This window comes from Enhydra lutris, unplaced genomic scaffold (genome assembly GCF_002288905.1).
Source record: "Enhydra lutris kenyoni isolate GAN:26980312 unplaced genomic scaffold, ASM228890v2 scaffoldscaffold23, whole genome shotgun sequence".
NCBI classification, from domain to species: domain Eukaryota; kingdom Metazoa; phylum Chordata; class Mammalia; order Carnivora; family Mustelidae; genus Enhydra; species Enhydra lutris.
The window spans coordinates 14,073,196-14,096,406 of NW_019154107.1; the positions used below are offsets into that span (position 1 = coordinate 14,073,196).

Consider the following 23,211-nt stretch of genomic DNA (forward strand, 5'->3'; position numbering starts at 1 on the left):
TCTTTCTTCTCAATTCCTCTGGTGTTTCGGGGGCTGACCCAAATTGGACTCACTACTTATTATTTCTTAGGGACCATCCACAGAGAATATAATTTAGAGGACAAGTGGTTATTTATTTTCATTTTAAAGTTTTGAGGAACTCAACAGAGAATGAAGCAAAATAAAAAGTGTAAAATAATAACAGAAAAAACATCTCTGGACAATATGCAAATCAATCTATAGATATTTGACACTGATGTGTGAAGATGCTCTGATGAAATGAATGTGCTAACATGAGAAAGAAGTCGTCCATATACCGATAAGTCATTTGTTCATCTGGAACAAAGATACACAAAATCAATTACAATTTTACCAGGAAACATATGACATTTCTTTTTTTTTTTTTAATTTCTTTTCAGCATAACAGTATTCATTGTTTTTGCACCACACCCAGTGCTCCATGCAATACGTGCCCTCCTTAATATCCACCACCTGGCTCCCCCAACCCCCCACCCCCCACCCCTTCAAAACCCTCAGGTTGTTTAATTCATTTTACACTGTCTAAAAATATTTTATTCATCCCACATTATGTCAATTTAAAAAACACTTAATACAATAAATTTACCAAAATAAAACACAATATAAAGAAATGCAGCAAATCAGAGAGAACACTAAAAGAGGCAACAGCAACATCAACAATTTTAAATACGATCCACACATGTTAAGGTAAAGAAATTTAACTGTAGCAATAAAATCTAGTAGTGACATTCTAAAACAACATTACCTTTATTTTTCTTTCATCTCTGGGTTCAGGTAGGCTGGATAATTTTTTTTCAATGTCATCCAAGCATTTCAGGAGATCATCAGCCTGCCTCTTGTACTGATACCACTGGTGAGAAATTTCTAGAGCCTTTTTTCTTCTTTGAGACCTCAAATCCTGTTCATGGTGCAGATATTATTAAAATATCAATATCAATATATATATATATACATACATATATATATATATATATATATATATATATATAGTACACTTCTGGCTGTAGTTATTCACAAATAATGAACCCCTCATCTTCTTGTACTGCTTCACTTAAATTCACATTTAAGTGCTAAATATACAAACAGATGATGAAATTAGGTATTTTTGTGGCAGGACCTATTCACACAAAGCTAAGGAAACTGAATAACTCACTTAAAGTATTTTCTCCTGGCATGTTCAAATTTGTTCAGGAATCTTGTCATATTTAATTGACTAAATGAGTCAACTAAATTATTGTGTAGTCTACGTGAAATAGTTTAGTATACGAATATACCTATATTAACCAAAGACTTGCACAAATTTAATGAGTTTGTACTTGACTTTTAAAATAGATACAAATTCTAAAATTTGTATCTTCAGCCCTGGGTTCATCAAAAAATTTTAAGTTTACATAACCAAGCAACTACATTCATGGTTTTAGCCATCCCTGTAAAATTTCCATAGGCCATGAATATTTTGTGAATAGAAACATATGATTATCTTAGTTATCATATGAATTGTTTTGAGACATATACATAGAAGTGTGAAAGATATATATCTGTGAATGTACATGAAAATGACAACTATTATAAAAATGCTCTTTCTTTTCAGGCTTCCACTGCCAACTTTTTCTTATTATATCAAATTGTGTTCCAAATGCAAAATGATGAATTAGTTTAAAAAGAAAAGGGAAGTGCATGGTTTCCAATCGACGTGATGAGATAAATAAGGGCAACTGCTTAATAAATCAACAAAGGGGGGAAATTAATCATCTTGCTCCTTACAAGCACACCCAATGTCTTCCCTGATCAATAGAATTTGTTGTAATGCCATTTTATGATAACACAAGGGAATGTAAGAGCTCAGAATACAGCTTTCACTTCTTCAGAACAGTAGTAATTAGGGTTTCATGTACAGATTTAACTGGAGCAAAAGAAAAGAATGAGAATCAAAGAACTGCTGAAATAGTCATTGCTCTGGAAAAGTTCTGACCTTCTTTGAAATATTTCATAAGGACTAGAACTGGAGCCACTTGGCAGTGTAACTAACATAACTAATATGTTACTGAATTTGGTGGTGTAGATTAGTTTGGCAAGTGGAGTAGATTTTCATAATCACTTTTAACACTTATTTGCAAGACTGATCTAAATTTCATTCTCCATTTTGTTCAAAATCAAGGATGTAAAATTTACTGCAGTTTACATTTTTAGTTGAATTTCTAAACCTCCTGTGGAGGTAATAAATGCCTGGGATGAGCCAGATGGAATGCTGCTTTTTTCAAAGGTACCAGGGTAAAGCCACGTGAATGAGCACTGAGCCATGTCTTATTCATGACACAAGTCACATCTTTGCCAAGAAAAGGGCTTGTGGTCATAAAATCTCAAACCCCTTTCATTCCCTAAGCACAAGGTGATGCATAATGTGTAAAGATATTTAGAGACATTATATAGATTTCTTTAGAGAGATGCCAGATAACCATTAAACACTGCTGTTCAGTAGGACACATATCATCATATGGCCACAATAGATGCTTCAGAAAGCCTGGTCACAGTTGGAAGTGTGTGAATTACACAGCTTTCTGATTTTCTCAGCGCATTATGGCTTGCTCTTGCACTCCCTCAAGGAAGAGGCCTTTTCTATTTACTGTATTTATCAGCAATTACCGTCAGAACACCTACTGGCCAATTAGATTTTTCTTGTGTATTCCTTGCAGGCACATTATTGTGTAATTACATTCTCAGCAGTGTTTATTTGGTTGTCTGACTATATGGGGAAAGGTTATATACTCTTATTTGCATATAGAAAGAAGACTTCAACCACCTACTACGTGGATCTACCCACATAACTACATAGCTCTACAAGAGTGATTTACAATGAAAAGCTTGGCAATTAACAGTATTAGAAAATCAGCCATGCGTGCCAATAGGGAATATTGAAAAGCACATTAAAAAATACAAGTTATTTCACAAAACTCTACATAAGTCCAGTATCATGTCAAGAAATTCCTAAATATTTTTATAGTAAAACCAACACTACTCTGTCCTTCCTGCACACATCCAGATGAGTCACATGGGTGTTTGAGGCTATCCACTACTGCTGGTTAATACGAGACTACCAGTTCTTCTTCAAGGACATTATTTTTGAGAATTCCTGTATAAATGAATTTAGACTCTGTAGATGATTAGTTAGTTGCAAAGAGTGACTCTCTTAAAGGTAAAATGAAGTTAATTGAAAAAAAAATTAAGTAGAATCTCAGGTCGTATTAAACAAATACTAGATTACCAAAAAACTGTACCTACTTTACATAAATTCAATCAAACATAGGCAGCAGAAAACCCACAAAAATATGAATTGGTTATTCTGGCAGTTAAGCAGGTCTTTTAAGACAAACATAAAAATAATATAAAAATAAACTATATTAGAAAATTAAATGTATAAACACTATGAATAATGTACTGTAATATTTCCCAAACACTACCTAGAAAAATTTGTCTCAGGCAAAAAACATATTTTCTTTTAAGCAACACTTCTTTCAAAATCAAAGACACCACTCAAAAATGTTAAATAAAGCACATATACTGAACAGGAAAAAAATATATTTTCTGGTGACTAAGATTCTTAAGCAGATTTTATTTATGCACAATATAGTTTACCCTATATATGAAAAAAAAACCACAGGCAAGGTATATTATAATTTTAGCTCTAATACCTTGAGAGCATTATGTTTTGTCTGTAACAGCTGTTGTTTTATCTTTATTTCCTCTCGCTTTCTCTCATCTGTGATTCTTTGTTGTAAGTTGTCTCCTCTTTGCAACAATTCTTTTACAGTACCCTCATTGTCTTCACTCTGATTAAAAACAACAAGTACAGTCTTCATTTTGGTTTTTAAAAAGCTGTACATCGTTAACAAGAGATAATAAAACATGTTATTTAAACACACACAAAAATCCAATTTAAGACTTGCCAGGAAAGTTATTCTAAGATACTGTGCTCATAGTTTTGCTTTTGTGTGGTTTACTTGAGCTTTGAAAAGACGGATCTAGGAAGGATGCCAACCAGCTCAAAAGGGTACACCTGGTAGGGGGCCTATGTAGGAAGATAGGATTGTAAGGTAGTTCGTCATTTCACACAAGGCACCAATTGGTGTGAAGCATTCTTCTAGCTTTGATTTTTGGTAGGTTTCCAGAAATTAAAGCTTGGAAAACTGAACTAAACATGTCATCTATAATGTCAACCAACCCATGCAGAAATATGGATGTGGACAAGTGTCAGATGGCTATGATTCTTAACGTTTTAACACACTCACTCTTAAGTGAACATATTTTAAATGTACACTTATTTCAAGTCATCTACTTTAAATAATCTTTATGTCCAAATTAGGACAAATATAAGGGCATTAGTAAAAAATGATGTACTCAATGGCTACTGAATATTGCAAGTAATTAAAAAAAATACACCATACATGCATGTTGTTTTTAAACAAATGCAATCCAGTAAGTATTAAAATATAGATCAAGAAAATTCCTTGAAAATTTTTTTCACTGTGCATTTAGTTTTTAAATGCCAAGAATAATATTTTCATTCACCTTGAAAGAAAACTATTTGAATAAATGCCCATCTAATATGGTAGCATATGTGACCATGTGGTTTTTCACTTCAAGCTTCCTATCTTTCTTTCAACTCAGTGTATGAAAACTTTCTTTTGAGGAGGCTCACCTTGCAATGGTACTCAAGGTACTCTGATGACTTAAGAATAACAAATATGAAAAGTCACATGTATCTGTATTTGTGTATAATCATCCATAGTACTCAGATGCTACCTATCTAAATCGGCAGTCCATATTTAAACTGCTACACGCAACTGAAGAAGTATTTATTTTTTCAGAGGAATGCCATTTTATCTGAGATTTGTCAATTATTACTGTAATAAAATAATATAACGCAGACATATGTTTATAATCTATGAAAGAGTGCTCGCTTCGGCAGCACATATACTAAAATATAATCTATGAAAGACCTTACTTATTTTAAAAAGTCTTTCCCTTTTAGTCTTTCCTCTGCTGGGGCTGAGGACAAAAGAAATAAACAACATCAGCAAAACCCACGTCATTTCTTCCCCCCAAGCAGGTAAGGGTTAGCCATAGGGCAGAGTTGGTGAACAGCCCAAGAGGTAAAGAGTACTCTTTCTCACTTCAGTGCCCTCTGGTTTCTTCTTTGACATGAAGGAGAGGTAGTTTTACCTCAGCATCTTGGAAAGCCTCTTCTTGGCTTTCTTTCACTGAGCTGAGTTGGCAAGGCCACCAAACCCCATACACAGGGAGTACTGACTGATTCAAGCAGCTCTAGAAGTCAGAACTGTTACCAATGCGTACTAAGATTGGTGGAAAATAGTTTTCCTATTGTTTCACATGCCAACTATCTAAAATTCATATATTGCCTTTTAATGCCGTTTTAAATCATTGTCTGAGAACTTCCTAACATTGATACATGTCTGGGAAATCTCAAGCATGATATATGTAGAGGTTAAGAAGGCCATATTGGTGATGGCTGTGGAAGAGGGAAAAGGAATTTGTGATCAGGATGTGGAAGGAGAAAAAAGTCAGTGAAAAGAGGTGTGATGCACAAATATTCAAGCCAGAGAGAAATGTAACAGACATTTTGAAATTAATCAGGGTCAAAGGAGAACGTTATGAGTTTGGGAACAACCCACATGGTTATATTTCTTTACTCCCATGAAATAAGCAGCATGGACTTATACACATTTTAGACATCTATTGTACTATTTAATCAACTTTTTGTGAAAACCACTTTGTGGTAAACTTTAATAAGTAATTTTTGTATTGTGTCTAATACCCCTCCTCTGAAATAAACATTCTACTACCAAAATCATGACTGACACAAACATCATCCATCCTTGATGGCTGAGTTTCTTACTAAATTTCCAGTTTATTTTCTAATTTAACTCTTTTCCCCCCATTACATTTTGTCCTCTGAATTTGAAAATAGCACAGGTCAAAGCAAAACTGTGGAACTACTTACTAGGATCTGCAAGTGCTCCCATGTGACCATACCATAGTAATTTGGCATCCATAATAAATGTTCAGCCAGAACACTTTGCATTTGTAATAAATTATTAGAATCATGAAATGTGCAAGGTATGCAACGAGAACTTAGTTGGAGACTTGAGTTATCTAATTTCTTTCCAAATATTTATTCATTTCCATTCCTAGTTCATTCACACTTTTATCACAACCAATTTACCATATCTTTATTGAAGTCTTCCTCTTTCAGATTCACCCCCTGCTGAATTTCAGCCTCCAGTGGTTCAAGCAAATTTTGTATATCTGAGTTAAACTGCTCCAATTCCTTCAAAGGAATGGAGGCCTAAAAAAAAAAGATAGTGCTAATTTAAATCAAAATTACTTTTTATTAGAAACATAAACCCAAAAAATTACATTTGTTCAACCTCCTGTTGCTAAAATAATGGCATGCATTATGTTCCCATATTATATTTTATGAAAGCTTTGAAATACAACTGGGAAAGTACCTGAGGATGCAAATAAAGACAAACATTTAACATCATCAGAGCTGAGCATACATACAAGATAATGCAATTCATCATTCTCTTTTTTCAACAAGTTCATTTCCATATATTTGAGCTAATTGTTAATATTCTAAAGTTGAATTTGATCTTATTTAAAATATTCTGATATAAGTACCATTTGTGTAAATGTGTCTTATCAGAAATTGCCTCATTCATCAAGTAACAGTAACCTCATGTAGAAAAGCAGAAGTGTCTCCTTACGCTCAGAAAAACTACATGGCAATCTGCTCCAATATTTTAAATGACATTTTCAACATGGAAAATTTGATAGGCATGCTCTCATAAGACAAACAATGCCATGAGCTTGCCTTAGGACTACTTTCTTTGATAGCACAAAAAAAAATTCAAATGAATGAACCCAGAATATTTCACATAAAAATCTGAATATTTATTTTCCAACTTCATAAACATCACAGTTTCTTTGATTTTGAAATTTGTAATGACCATAGTCTCAAAAAATTTTAAAGCCCCTTTTTTCTAAAGAAACCACTTGAAGAGGAGTGATGATTAAAAATACATTGGAAATCAAATATATATATTCAAAGGAGTAGGCAAGATTTAATTATCAAAGTTCAAACAGTTAATAAAATAAATGTGCTATTGATCTTTACCCTGTATCCAATTTCTTTGCATTAAAACACTAAAAAATATTTTATATGTGATAGCTTCTGAAAACTCAGAGATGACATATAGAAATCATATTTTCTTACAGAGCTAAACATTTGCCCATTTGTAAAACCAATTCAGGAATGACCCCTGGTGTCTTATACCAGGACAACGGCATGCATCAGGACTGGTCCCCACCTATTGTTCCCCATCACATTCCCAGTCATAATCTTACTCTTTTTTTATTAACTGGCATCTCCTAGAGGACAATAAAGATAGGTGTTCAAGGAAAAACCAAATATCTACTCATGAAGAAGTGAATAATCAAATGCTATTCACAAGAACATGATTCACGCACACAACATGAATAGACACTTATCTGTTAGGTACTTTTACACACACAGGAAGGATTTATGGGTTCTTTTTAAAAAGTGACTTTTTTTTCAGTATTATTTTTAAATCCTAATGAACATTTGCAATTTGAAATGTCATAGTCGTTTCTTGAACCAGTACAGAATGGGAGTATTATAAATATGTTTATGGGATGTTTCTACTGCCGTATTATAAACATACCTCTACACTTTTAAAACATATTTTTGAGAAGTATTATAAAAGCAAAAAGATGAACTTTTCAAATCATAACTAAACAATATGAATTTGATACTATTTTATGTTATTGAATTGTTCACATTTGCTAATATTTAATTAGAGCAACTGCATTGTTCTACATAATTATGTGAAAATACAATGATAGGTATTTTAAAAATAACTTTTATTGAGGGTTTGGGTGTCAAAATAACAAGGGTCCATTTGCAGGCAGATTTATCTATTTTACTTGTATGTATGCTCCCTCTTTAGCTCACCCTATCTCCCCATAATCAAATATAGGGAGTAGTTTCAAAGGCTGAGAACTTGGGCCTCTGTGCATCTTTCTCAATACTCCTTGCCTGATGCATTATATTATCTTTCCAAATTTAACTCTAACTTTCACAGTATCTCCCAGATATTCATCTTTAGCTGAATTTTTGAATTCATCTTAAGACTCTCCAATAGCCACCCGATTCTCACTTAGAGTTTCAACATGTCTAGAAATGAGCTCATTATATTCCTCCCCAAGCTGCTTGGCACACCAGCTTCCCCAGTTTTGTAAATAGAAGACCATTCATCCAGGCTTAAAATGTGAGTCATATCATTTTCAACACTTCACTCTAATATCTAATCAAGTCAAATCATTGTGAATTCATTCACCGTGATCTACTTGCTTTCTATTCCCAGAGATACCACCTTTGTAGTCCTTACACAGGAGTTAAGGCAATAAAATCCTTACGGGGTTATAATCTCCTTCTCACATGACCAGTTCCATCCTGTGCACAATGATCAGGTCAATATATTCCAAAATATGGCTTTCGTTAAGGTATTTCTCTATTCAAGAAGTACAAGTAGAATGAAGTCTAAATTCTAACATGATAGTTAAGGCTTTCCCTAATATTGCCCCAAGGACCTTTCTAGCCTTATTTAAGTGCTCTTAATATCAACCTTTCTTACAGACCTATTGGTGAACTCTGGGCACTTCCCTGCTTTTTGGCCCTTAGAATGTTTTGTTGTTGTTGTTGTTATTGTTGTTTGTTTTTTTTAATCTTCTGGTGAAGAGCCCAAGCTCCTGCATGAGAATATCAAGACTGAATCTGGGCTCCACCATTTAGTAGCTGGGGGATCTTGGACAAGTTATGTGTCCTTGAGTTCCAGTTTCTTTATTTGTAACATGAAAATAAGAAAGATCTCTACCTCACAGGGCTGTTATGAGGATCAAATGTAGTTAGAACGTTTTCTGAGACACAATAAATGCTCAGTAAATATAGGTTATCATTTTCTCCCTAAATCCTGTGTATTCATATGACGTATGATAAATGCTCGATAATTATTGACTCAAAATCGTACCCATCTATTGACTCCGTTAAAAGATCTTCTTTTGAATAATAGGGCTTATGAAGGATAAAATAAATGCTTGTTGACTGAGTATTTCTATTTACCAAGGTAACTGACAAAATCATTAAATTCCAAAGGTGAGCATGGAGAAACTGAGACTTAGTTTTGTAACACTGTATTATTCTGAACAACAAAACTTGATTAATTAATCTATATTATTGCAGAGGGTAGTTTCAAAGAGAATGCCAAAGTGTTTTATATTTGTTCTCTGTGCAGTATTTGCATCAGGAATTATTTGGAGACACAAAAAGCATGCACAAAGACATGCAATGAGAAGGATGAGTTCCATGAACACCCCATGAAGATAAGGAATTTGTTGATCTTGTTCAACCTAGAGTCATTCTTGGTACATAGTAGGCTCTCACAAATGAATACTGCCCAACAAACTAAGTAAATGAATGACCAATCATGGGGTAGTAGAATAAACAATTCAAGGAGTTCTTGAATGGTCTAGAATTTTAAATAACCCAATTTTTGTTGTATAAAATCGAAAAGACCTGATTGGCCAAATGCTAGTAATAATGATACCATAAAGTACAAAAACAATATAAGCAGATACAAATAGCTTTTAGGAAATACTACTATAAAATGAATTAGTAATCAATCAAACAAGATAATGCAAACTTAGATTTTATTAGTAGTATATGTAGGGTTTGGATTTCCTGATCAAAGATTGCCCTGCATTTATTAAAAATGCCATTATACAGATTAGGGATTTGAATTATTCTGTGTGGTTCCAAAGTAAATTACTTGAATCAATGGGTAGAAATTAGCTGGAGCCTGAATTTTAGTTTAATACAGGAACAATTTATTAGTGCCATAAATGTTTTTTTTTCTTTTTAAAAGCACTAATTTTAAAGTAGTAAGTTACCCATTGCTGAAAATATACAAGCAGAGGCAGAATAATGGGTATGTTAGACACTTTTCACATGAATACTTCCTAAAATTTTATCGACTTACAGTAAATTCTCTCCTCTAAATTCAAAATATGGTAAATAGAAACTTTCATCTATAGCAATGCAGCTAAATAGAAATATAATGCAAGTCATATAGGTATTCTGAAGTGTTCTAGATGCCATACTAAAAAGTAAAAAGAAGTGGATGAAATTAATTATAATAATAGATTTTATTTACCTAATTTCCCCAAATGTCATGTAAGCCTATAATTGACATAAAATTAACAAGATAATTTATATTTACTTTCTCCTATTAAGACTTCAAAAACCAATATGTATTTTATGCTTCCAACAATTCTTAATTCGGAGCAGCCACATTTTAAATGTTCAGTAGCCATATGTGGTTTATGGTTACCTTTTCACACAGTATAGATGAGTAGCAATTATTGTAACTATTACTTTGAAAAGAACAAATAGCTCATTACTAGTTTGCAATCTATCACAAGAGTAATGTCTTACTAATGAGAGTCAAGATGCTAATGTTTTAGTTAATAAATTTTAGTGGATTTAGACAATTCTTATAATGTCCATCTCATTCACTTGCATTCAGATATGTTCTCTGAGAGGAATTTTCCAGAAGCCTTCTGTGGATAGAAAAAGTTATGGGAATGGGTTCCACATGTTCTATCAGGAGTCTCTATTCCTCATTTAATGTGTACAGTACCCTACACTGTACTTCAGTATCTCTTACATATTTGAATATAATGTTATTTCACCTTCATCAGTTTATGCTTTGTCTCACCAGTAGATTTTTTTAATCCCTGAAGTTCAGAACATATCTTATGTACTCTGTTTTCCATAGCAATTATAACTCCTTTTTTTCTATAGAAAAGATACTTACTATACCAACTACTTGTTTTAGAACATCCAATATATTAATCAAATTAACCAGTAACCAGTTTTGTAACCAAAATAACCATAAGTACTCAACCCAATTATTTTGGCTATACTATTGGCCAGATCAGACCAGCCATTTGACATCTGTGTGATTAATACTCATTGTTCAAATACAAGGATTTGGGAAAATATAAATGCTTCCTTAAGAGTTCACTGGTCATAACACTCCTAATGAAGGTAATCCTCTGACCAATTATTTTTATATATCATTTTTTGGTCTTTGTTGTCTTTGTAATTTAGAATTATTACATAAAAGCTTATCAGAGAAATGCACAATAAGCAACCTTCCATAACAGCTCACTTGTGAGTCACCAAAGTTTAAAACATATAAAGTATATAATGCTTTTTTAAATTCAGAATTATGATAAATTATTTAAAGAAATTGAAAGCAATGTGGATATCATCTTAATTATTAAGGAAATTTCTTCTATTGAATTCAAAGAAAATATATGACTACAAAAGAACTAGAATAGCAATTAAATCACACAATGCTAGACATGCACACAAGATAGGTTTTAGAATACACAGAAAATAATCAAAGATTATAATATTGTAGGGAAGAGTATAAACCAGGCATGAGTTTTGCACAATTTAATTTTTTACTTACCTTTTCATCTTAACGGCTTTAACATGACTGTGTAGTCATACAAAATACAAATAAAGTAAAACATAGGAAAGTTTAATAAACAGATAAACGGACACAAAAGAAAGAAGAGACAGAGAAACTGAGAAAGACAACACTTTGTTTTCCTTGATTTTTAATGTTTCAGATTGCTTAACAGCTATTAATTGTGCTTTGCTGTATGATTTAGGATTAATGAAATTTAAGGCTTTGTTAAAGTCTTAGCATTAAAGGTGATTTATATAACAAGTTAACAAACAGTAACAGACTGAAAAAGGCAAAATCAATTACAAATTGATTCACTGTAAATTGGAAGCATTGAAATTACTCAAATACCCTTTATAATTTTTAAATTGTAACCTTACTTTTAGTTAAATATTACTTCTAATGTGCACAGATATGCTAACAAAATAATGACTGTGTTTACAAAGACAGCAAAGTCAACATTTGTTAATACGGACTATGTAATCTTAATAAATGTGATAAATGGTCACTACATTCAAATTACACTAATATCTAAATTGCAAATAAATAATCTGAGTGCTACAGATCAGTTTAAAAATGCTTCAAATCAATCAGTCTTCTCTTTCCACTCTGCAGTTTTGAAAATTTATTTATCATTACAATGCTGGTTTTAAAAAAATAATTCATAGAAACCAAAAGGAATAAAGTTTCAAGGACGAGTAACATCCTGTAATACAGAAAAGACATACTACTGATATGTTATGAAGAGCTATTTCAAATCCAAATATCTGGACAGGGAAGAAAACTTACAAAGAAAAATACTCATATTAAAAAGACCTAACTAGGGGCACCTGGGTGGCTCAGTGGATTAAGCCGCTGCCTTCGGCTCGGGTCATGATCTCAGGGTCCTGGGATCGAGTCCCGCATCGGGCTCTCTGCTCAGCAGGGTGCCTGCTTCCCTCTCTCTCTCTCTCTGCCTGCCTCTCCGTCTACTTGTGATCTCTCTCTGTCAAATAAATAAATAAAATCTTTAAAAAAAAAGACCTAACTAGAATGAAGATAATCACATAGTTTATAGATTCATTCACTCACTTATTTTAAATTCATAAGAGCAAACTCCAAACAAAATAAGAAATTATATTAAAGAAATAAAGCAAATTGACTCAGAAGAGTGACATTCTATTGGTTGGATTCTTTTACTAATTAGGTAAGGTACTGGGTTATCTTTGATGCTTTGAGGATGAGAATGTGAAATATGGTAACTCCCAAATTTGTGGAGTTAATTAAGGAATGTTACCCAGTACATTGGCTTTTGAATTGATGAGATTAATCTCATGGTCATACTTTTCAGAATTAGATAGAAAATATATTGATTGGTTAAGAGATATTGGTGGTTCAAGAACCAGCTCACTGCCTGCTTTTTTGTTAAATATAACTTGGAGTATTTCTCTACCTCATGATTAAATAATTTCCAGAAGTAGTAGTAGCTGACATAGGAGAAGAAAGGATTACACTGTAAAAATATATGAAGGAAACAAATGAATTAAAAGCAAAAATACAATACTTTGGACAGCTGTGTGTTTTTTCTTTTCTTTTTTCTTTCTTCTTTTTTCCTTCCCTTTCTCCCTTCCTCTCTATTTCTGCTTTTTTGTTCAGTTCTTTTTGCTTTAAATGCAAAGAAGTGCACTGAAACCATTTTTTAACGTGAAATTAGACATGTTTATATTGATATATAATATGTGGACAATAAATACCTGATAATATAAACAGAAGTAATAAAGTATGCTGGGTTTCAGCATGCTGGAGTACACAAAGCAATGAGCCAGGATCTGACATTTTTCTAACCAGGCTAACTGTGAGAAAATGGGCAACACACTGGCTCTCACAGTCCCCTGTAAATATCTGAAAGTCCCTGGTCCAAGAAATGATTACTTTTGCATCTGATGACTGACCAGAGGAATAGGTTTCCTTCTTAAAGGATCATAATCAGAAATCTCCAAATAGCTTTACATATTTAAATATCATGCTAATAAGAGCCAGTTAGTTCTAGCAAATGACATCTCTCACCAAACTAGATTAACATCTACTTTGAAAACATTTTAAATTATTGTAAGATGGATTTGTTACTAAATTTTCAACAGAATTAACCTTGATAAAGAGATAGCAAATTACAAATGTGAGAAGTTGTTAATATAGGGATTCTGTTGCTAGGCTCATTTCTTATTTATTTCAGTGAAATAAAATTAGCAGGTATAGTACTATATGGTTTAGGTATTAATTTGTTAATATTATTTGAGGATATTAACTGTAATTGTTATATTTTTAGTACCCTACAAATTATGCAATTCCTGTGGAACTTTACCAAAGTCTTTCTTTATGTTTTCATTATAATTTCTTTGTATAAAATTTCACTAAAAAGTTTGTGTATGTATGTGTATGTGATATGTATTTGTATAATACAGATGTATTGCAATACATATGTGTACGCATACAAATACATACATATATACAAACAAGAATAACCATACCAATTAATGGGCCATGTTCTCTTCCATCAGGGAAGTTATTAAAAAGATCAATATACTTGTATTGATAAAGTTGATTACTGAAAATTAGGTATTACTTAAAATTTTCAAATCCAATATATCTTATTTTGACATTCTAGGTAATATTTGTAATTGTTATTATTTATTTCCCACTGATGTTTAAAAAAGCCAAAACATTGTCTAAACTCTCATTAAAGTATTTATACATTACTTTTTACATAAAAAATCCTTATTTAAGATAGATTAGGCCCAACAATATAGGGCTTTTTATCCTCCTGATATATTCATTATTAAATGAGAAAGTCACTTGGTTTGTCAGAGGGGTGTGTGTTTGCGTGTGTGTGAAAAGTCCCTGATCCAAAAAACAATTACTTTTCCATCCAAATCTCATGTGATAATTACACTAAATACATATAGAGAAACTGCCACATGAATTTTAAAAGCAATTTTAAGGCCCATTATGCAAATTAAAGAATATAGGGTATAAAATATCCAATAGCACATAACTCTTTTTTCCCCAGTAGCACATAAATCTTAATAAAGAATTAAAGAAATAAAAAACAAGTTCACTTTTCTTTTGGTTGGTATCAGTTGCAGTGCCAATAATTTAACATTTCAGCTCTATAGAAATGAAGACAATTTAAATAGGCAAATTATATGTATAAGTTTCATAATCTCTTATAACAAAGTAATTGCCTATATTAATAGGACATAGCTAGATAAAATGTTTAGTCAACACTATTTTGAAATTAAGTATTATAAGGTGATAAATAATATCTCGATGCATATTTTATTCTTGAAACTCAGGTGTAGACTCCCATACTCAACGAGTCTTGAATCCTGAGTCATTTTTCAGCTCACCATCTTTTTGGCCCTCACATGTAATAATTTAAGTTTAGGTTAGTTCTTAACGTGTGGAGACCACTGGCTCTCAAATAGAGAAGCTGTAGACCACCTGGTTCTCAGATCCTTAGCATGGATATCATCCAGAAACTTCTTAAACACGCAAATATCAGGCCACACTCAAGGTCTATTGAATCATAATCTCTATGGGCAGTAGGGGCAGGGGATAGACAGCAATCGGTGTTCTAACAGTTCCTCCAAGTAAAGAAAGGTCTGAAAGTCACTGCTCTACACTATGACCTCCTTTTCATTCCCAGAGACACCCCTTTATTTGAGGTCCTCAGTGTTTCCCATCTAGATTATCACCATGGCTTCCTAATTGTTTCCCTACTTCTGTTATTATTTAGTTGAATTCTCTTCACAACTACTATTGGACTAACCTTTCAACAGTGCACTGAAAAAAAAAAAACGTATTAGGAACTCCTCATTGCCTACTGAATTAAGCATAAACTATTAGTCTAGTTGTCATGACCTCTCCACACTGTGTCTAATCATCCTCTTCAGTCTTATCATCCACAACTAAGCTTCACGCTGAATGCTCTACATTTCAAAAGTAAACTGAATGTACTCTCCACTGAACACTCTATATACTCTTGAGCTTTTTCATAGGTTATCCTGAACTGCTACCTCCTCTGTGCAGCTAGAATGGCTGCTAAATTCACTCAGCATACACTCATTTTTGGCCCAATATCCATGAACATACCTCGCTCCACCATTAAACAGTAAGCTCTTTGAATTCATCACTCCTTAGCTAGCAATACAGATACCAGAGAACCAAACATTATGACATGAAATATCACATTGCTGCTAAGAGATCCTTCATATTGATCTATTTTCCCAACCATTCCTGCATTAATCATTTAAGCTCTACCTCAAGTACCTCTCCCAAAATGCAGACTCCCCTCTCCAATTTGGCTTCTCAGAAGATGGAGAGAAGCAGAGATGCCATAAGTAACAGTACTGAGTAGTCAGTTTATTTCTGCCCTCTATGTACCTGTTTCTTGTTATCTTCTTTTCCTGACAGTATCTTCCTCACTATCACCTTGCTATGCCACCATGTTCAGAAGCCCTAAGACAGAAAGAGTTGAGACATGTTGTCTTTGACCATTGATTCCACTGACTTTACCCAGGGTGATGAAGTTACCACTGGCTCATTTTTATAATTCTGACCATGCCCATTAAAACTGTCATTTTCTCAAACAGATTTCATGCAGATTAGGAGAGATTAAGCTTTGTCAATGCAATCAGATACTACCAATCAACCTAAATGAAATGGGAAGAGGTGGCATTTCATGTCATATTCGGGACAAGCAGAACTTTCTAGTATTTCTTATATTGGTCCACTTGATAATCTATAAGGCTGGTCCTTACAATGGAAATATCAAAGACACCTTCTTTATCCTAGCCCATTTCCAGCAGAGGCCAGACGGAGAAATCAGCCAATCCTCCATTTATTTTTCTCTTCAATTTCTGTCTCAATTCTCAAAATTTGGCCATTCAAGGCTAACATATAATATGATGGAAATAACTGTGGATATTAATGATTTTTACCATTTTGTATTTATAAAGTAACATGTAGGTTTTTTAAATGTATGCTTTTACATATCTTAAGTCATTTAATTTTTACCACAATCTTGAGGTTAGGATAAGACAGATATCATCTTGCTACTTTTCTAGATAAAAACATGGCTCTGAGAGGTAAAATGTCACATCCAAGACCACATTGAAAGCAAGTTTCGTGGCTTGAAATTAAGAACTTTTTCCTTTTTTTCCCCCTCACCAATAGTTAAAAGTTACCACTACAAGGAGCTGCATCTCATGGACAAGTTCTAAACCAATCTAAACTGAGGACCTCAATGCTCACTGCCTTCCTGATTTTTCATTTCTTGTCATGGACAGTCCTTGCAGGAGACATAAACTTTGTATTCTTCACCAGACAATGAATCCAGGGATTGCTGGTGAGTTTTCAGGGTAAAATTTTGCTCTGCTCAACTGCCATTTCTAGTTGACCATTAAAAGGATCCTGAAGTGGAGTTCTTATACTGAGTCTATTTTCTACCCATATATATTCCCAACCTACCTTTATTTATTTAATCACTGTAGATTTTCTTCCAGATTATTCTTTTAAGTAAAACCTGCCCATAGATTCAAACATAAGAAGGGCATACTCCAACCCAATCTCACCATACATAAGCTCTACTGTATAAGGAGCTTGACTTTGAGATCAAGTCACCCCAAGAATTCCAGCACTTCCCGAATTACCCTACTCTGTAAACAAACACACGTACAGGTCATTATTTTAAATTCCTTACTGCATCAACAAAAGACCACTGGACTGTCAAACTTTAGAACTATTAAGAGCTACTCTAATTACTCCTTATTTTAGCTAATCTAAACTAGAAATTTTACACTATGCTCTATGTACATAACTTGTATCTCTTGAACCCTATGACAAGAAGGAGAAAGATAAAAAGACAGAAATCCACCCATCCACTAACTCTCCTGTTATCCATTTTTTACATCCTGTTCTAAATAATAATCCTTGGGGGCTGAGGGTGGTGTTAATCTGGTTTAACTCCTTTATTTTATAAACATTATTTAAGACAAATCACATGTTCTGCCTAATGCTGACAAAATTACACCTCGGATTCCATCTTTTATGTCTACTGCTCTTCATATTATACTATGTGATTGCTGGAATTATCTCATTAAGTGAACATCTTCATGAAGATGTACTAGTGTTAAGTATGTCAGATGATTACAATGACTAAGTTTATGTTCATAAACAGATATTCTTAAGTATCTTTTGCACCCGTGTATACTTCCACACTTAGTAGCACAATGCAATGAAAAAATCAGCAAAATGTCAGATAAGCTTTATCTCCATGTTTTTGGTTTCATCATGATGATAGAGCATAATTATCTCTCAAAGCCCCCAAATGGGGTCACTATCACATTCAGTCATCTTTATTGATTTAGAGAAAAAGGAGTACTTGGAAAAATGACAATGTGATTCTCTTGTTAATTTATATATATTGAAAATATTGATTTAAAATCTCTTATGCTTTTCTTCAGTAAGGACAATAAAAGAAGTGCAGCAAGTGGCTCATCTAATGCAAGACATATGGAAGTAACTGACAAATGTGTACGGAACATAGGATGAAAATTCACAGACTTCTCTTGGCCATGCTAAGTCTGGCAGTCTATCATACAGGCTGAATTCTATTCATCTGTCAATATCTACAAGTCACAATCCTGTGACATAACTTGTCTCAATCTACTGTTGCAAGGATCAAGAAAACAATACCTTGTTTTCTCTGAAATACTCTATAGCTTAATGATATATATGGCAGGAAGAATACAAAACCCAATAATGAAGTACCAGCATCCATTTCTTAAGATGACTGAAATAGCCTTTGGTTGTTTATATATTACATACTCTAATGATAATCCATAGAAGTAAAAACAATGGTCTTAAACAGCAGAGTAAATTCTTTAAAAACCAACTATGCTCTGAGAGTAAATTTTGGAGCCTTTCAGATATTTTCCAGGTGAGGACAGTTTCCTTAAAGTAGCACATAAATGAGTAAAACTAACTCGTTAACTTAAGCATTACAAAGAAGCAACAATGCATTAAGGTAAGCTAATGCCTTTTCTGCTTTGGGAGAGCGATTTCTGAAGGATAACTATGTTTCGTGGATATGAAGTATTTGAAATTCATATCACATTTCAATATATTTTAGAAACTCTTTTAAATATATACTAGTACATATAACAGTGATACATTGGAATGTGTTAGAAAATATAGTAATTGTAAATCATGCTATTATTGGGTATCCATATTCTTGAAAATAATATTCAAGTATATTCAAGTATGTCCCAGGGGTTGACACTTACCTGACATATTACATCATCTAACAAATATTTCTAAAAACATTTTTCTCATCTAAGGTTATTTATAGCAATTATCTATATATGTAAATACACATATTTATCTTACATACATTTTTGTATTTGAAAGCATATCACATATATTGAAAAATGTGTCAATTGACATTTTATAAAATTGGGGGTAATTACCTTACAATTTAACACTAACCCAAAAGAGTTGGATTTATATATTTTTATGTATTTTTGCAAGCTGCCTATTAGGAAAGATTTTGTCTTCATTAAATATTACACAAATATAAAGGGTTATCATGCAAAAGTTCCATATTCCCTGGTTCTTCATTAAATAGAATAAATATAAATAGACATATAAAATTACAAAATTAAGATATATAAGCTTTGTGATTATTTGTTTTCATGGCTTGAGCATGTTATTGTAGCCTAATGGGTTTCATCACAGTAAGTATCGGCAATTAGCAAAAGCAAGTTAAGTACACACACATACACACATGTGCACCACCAATAAAGAGATACAAACACCCTAGATCATGCAAGAGATGTACAAGGCCCCATTTTGGATATTTGATCCATATTACACACAAGCAATGTTATATTTGGTAAGATAAGTCAGTAGTGCTTTCCTTAGATGGATGTCTTTTGTGCTTTTTTGTTGTTGTTTTTGGCCTGCAGCATGCTATTTGTTACTTTGCTGAAGGTTACCCCTGAAAGTACATAAGTAAACCAGTACAGAATGCAGTTCTAGAATAGCTGTGTCATGAAAGGAAAAATGACAGAGAGAGACAGAGAGAAAGAGACAGACAGACAGACAGACTGGTGGGGGATAGTGGGGAGAGATTGATCGCCCATGAGATTCAGTGGTAAAATTTCCTTAAATACATTTTGGCCTTCATTTTCTTTTTGAAAACCTTGCTGTGGGGGTTGTTTGCCCCCTTCAGAGTACTGCGTAACCTTCGCAAGAGATCATTTATCACTAGTTTCCACCTTGGAGCAGATCTTCCTACCTTTCCAGTCTTAATTCTGTGAGAAATGGCTGCAAACCGATGGTTGAGCTCTGAGATTTTGGGCTCTACTACTTTCCTGCAGTGGTCGCCGCGGTTTGCCATCAGCTTTGCTGCTTGGTCACGCGTGGAATCCACCTTTGGGCGCATGTCATTCATTTCAGCCTTTAAACGCTATATTCCGTGAGCAAGAGATAGGGCTCGAAGTTAGTAATTAAACGGAAGTTGAGAGAGAGCCAGAGAGTGAGAAAGAGAAAGACAAAGAAAGAACAAGCACATGCAGAGGATTACAGAGGAAGGAAAAAAGCCAACTTCCCTAAAATAGAGGAGAAGACTGAGAATGTGTGCCATCTCAGGAAAATAGATCACTGCCCCTGTTTAAGTTGGATCTAGGTTTATTTTTAGTCTGAGGAAGGACGAGGAATGTTTTCCTGACTTCTCTATGTTGCCCACAACCATCATATTTTATATTTAGTCTTATTTTATCTTAACTCTACTCAATGTCATAGCTGTGGAACAACCTTAATATATCCTCAGAAGGAAAGGTAGCTGAGGAAAATTTTTCTATTCCTTCCTGAACACTTCTGAGTCCCCTTTTATTTTACTGAGCATCATGGGGGAAAAAATGGACTTTCCAACAAATAAGGATTCTGTGTCACTGAAAGAGGGAGTGAAGAAGGTTCTGCCTGACTCAAGGGGTCAGAGAGGGTATAAGTGAAATAACTTAGGTCCTATTATTTCAAAGACCTTGGAGGAAATTCATGGTAAGATGGCATTCCTTAACTACACATTGAAGGACAAGAGAAAGCAAGATAAGGTACACACAACAGAGTAAATGTGTTTTAGGGATAGCCTGAAATACATCAATAGTTTTTCATTAAAAATGAATTATAATCTTTGGAAAATAGCGATTTCATTAACATTAACAAATGCATTGTTCAGACAGAAACTATAATTTTTGAGTGTTCTTTAACTAGCAACCCACTAGTTAAATACTATTATTTCGGCACAACAAAATAAGGTATCACTAATTTAAATGAAATTTGTTAAAATTCAACTCTTCCTATTTAATTGAGAAAGATGTTATCAAATGGAGATTAATATAGCATGAATAAGATAAATTCGCACATTATACCTCTCATATCCTTTTATAGGTATCTTTTTTTTTTAATGAAGATTAAGTTGCCTTTCTGAAAGATGACTCAGGGCATCCTAATAATTGGTTTTGATATACAAAGAGAGAACATGAAGCCATGTTTACTTTACATATAGTAAAAAATAAAAACATCCAGATTTATATAAGCTCAGTACTGTTACTAATTATGAAGATTTGGATGTTGCACAGGCAAAATGTCCAGATGATTGGATTTCAGGTGTTGACTCAGATAGGCTGTGAATGATACTGGGAAACTGTTCCTTATGTTAGATATAAGAACACACTACTAAGTAGTCAAATGGGCAGGAATTTGCAAAATTACACCAAAATAAATTCTGGAATCTCTTTGTCATTGGTGTTTAAGTTTTGTGTAATTAGCTGAGAGGTGGATATGGACAGATATCCAGATTATAAAACTCTTCAAAGTCATTAACTCCCATGTGAGTTAAGAAAGTAGGGAGGGTGGGGCACCTGGGTGGTTCAGTGGGTTAAGCCTCTGCCTTCAGCTCAGGTCATGATCCCAGTGTCCTGGGATCAAGCCCCGCATTGGGCTCTCTGCTCCACAGGGAGCCTGCCTCCACCTCTCTCTCTGCCTGCCTCTCTGCCTACTTGTGATCTCTGTCTGTCAAATAAATAAATAAAATCTTTAAAAAAAAAAAGAAAGAAAGTAGGGAGGGTATGAAAGTAGGAGGGGAGGGAGGAAGGATGAGAGGAAGAACTTTATTCACTCTTATTAATAACTCCTTGATTACTGACATGATTGGTATACAGTTAGAAAATTACTTTTCATAATATTTTATTTGCTACCTTAAGTATGTCTTCTTTTTGCTGAGGTTTCTTTTTCTCAGATTCATCCAAAAGTGCTTCAGCCTGAATGATCCAGTTTGTGACGTAATCCACATTCTGGTCAAAGTTTTCCATATGTTTCTGGTATTCCTTAATTTTATAGAGATATACCATGACATAATACTGGTTAGACAATATTCTTAAAAGATTTGTCATACTTTCTATAATGTTGAAAGGCAAAAAGAATAGTATCTGTCAAATCACACTTAGGTGTGATCTCCATATAAAATACAGCAGAGACATAGCAAAATATTAAAATATAGTTATAGGTGTTAAGAGCCACCATTCATGTGAAGTTAAGGAATTTGCAGACATAGATATTATTATTCAAAGCATACATAATTTATTTCTCATAATGAAGAGGGGTTGAAAATCCTCTAGCTTCTTCTCTTACCAACAAAAGATTTAACCATTCTTCTGCACGGGAAGTCACAGCTATCCAGTTACTATTCAGAAGACTCAATTTATCTTCCACCAAGGTCTCCTTCTTGCCCAAAACCGTTTTCAAGGCCTCTCCTAGCTCTGTAACACTCTTCAGGTGAACCTTCTGTTTTTCAATCTCTTTCTGAGTAGCCTGTGAAAAGGACAGTATTTGAGCTTGGAGTAATTCATATATGGCAGTCTTTAGATTTAATGTTTTTGAAATGGCTGTGTGTATAGTTACTACAGTAAGATTTTTCAATGATTTAAACCTTCCATATGTCTTCATGAATGATGAAAATCCTACCATATACATTGTAGTATCCTTATTGGGCATATATAAGCATATATCTATATCTATTTATCTAGATATGTGTATACACACACACAAAGAAGCATGTTGAATTTCTATTTATTTATTCTATTTCTATTTATTTCTATTTATTTATTTACACTTAACAGATAAACATATATATTGTCCATCTGAACATATTTATATTTACTTAATTTGTAAATATACTAGGTGAAGACAGACCTCAGAAGCCTCATTCATAAATAGCAATGGCTTTTAGAAAATTTAGCAATTACTGTGCTCTTGTATTTCTACAAAAGAAATTTTCAGCATTTTGGTGCCACAAACCTATCTGGAATCTGGTGAAACATAAGGACTCTTTCTCATAATAATATTAAAAAAATAGGTGGAAGGAGTCAAGATGGCAGAGAAGTAGCAGGCTGAGACTACTTCAGGTAGCAGGCGATCAGCTAGATAGCTTATCTAAAGATTGCAAACACCTACAAAT

At 33.4% G+C, this 23,211-nt stretch overlaps 1 protein-coding gene across 1 annotated transcript in view; it reads right to left on the bottom strand.

The window, feature by feature from the left end:
* The window catches only part of LOC111150534 (dystrophin), a 2,087,545-nt gene that overhangs the window by 1,204,830 nt on the left and 859,504 nt on the right, over nucleotides 1-23,211 (bottom strand). The window contains exons 35-40 of the mRNA XM_022508030.1: nucleotides 22,386-22,565; nucleotides 21,953-22,081; nucleotides 19,993-20,163; nucleotides 6,260-6,382; nucleotides 3,708-3,845; nucleotides 764-916 (exon numbers count right to left, since the gene is read on the bottom strand). Of these exons, the coding sequence (XP_022363738.1) occupies nucleotides 764-916; nucleotides 3,708-3,845; nucleotides 6,260-6,382; nucleotides 19,993-20,163; nucleotides 21,953-22,081; nucleotides 22,386-22,565 (894 nt within the window). The remainder of the gene's footprint in view (nucleotides 1-763; nucleotides 917-3,707; nucleotides 3,846-6,259; nucleotides 6,383-19,992; nucleotides 20,164-21,952; nucleotides 22,082-22,385; nucleotides 22,566-23,211) is intronic.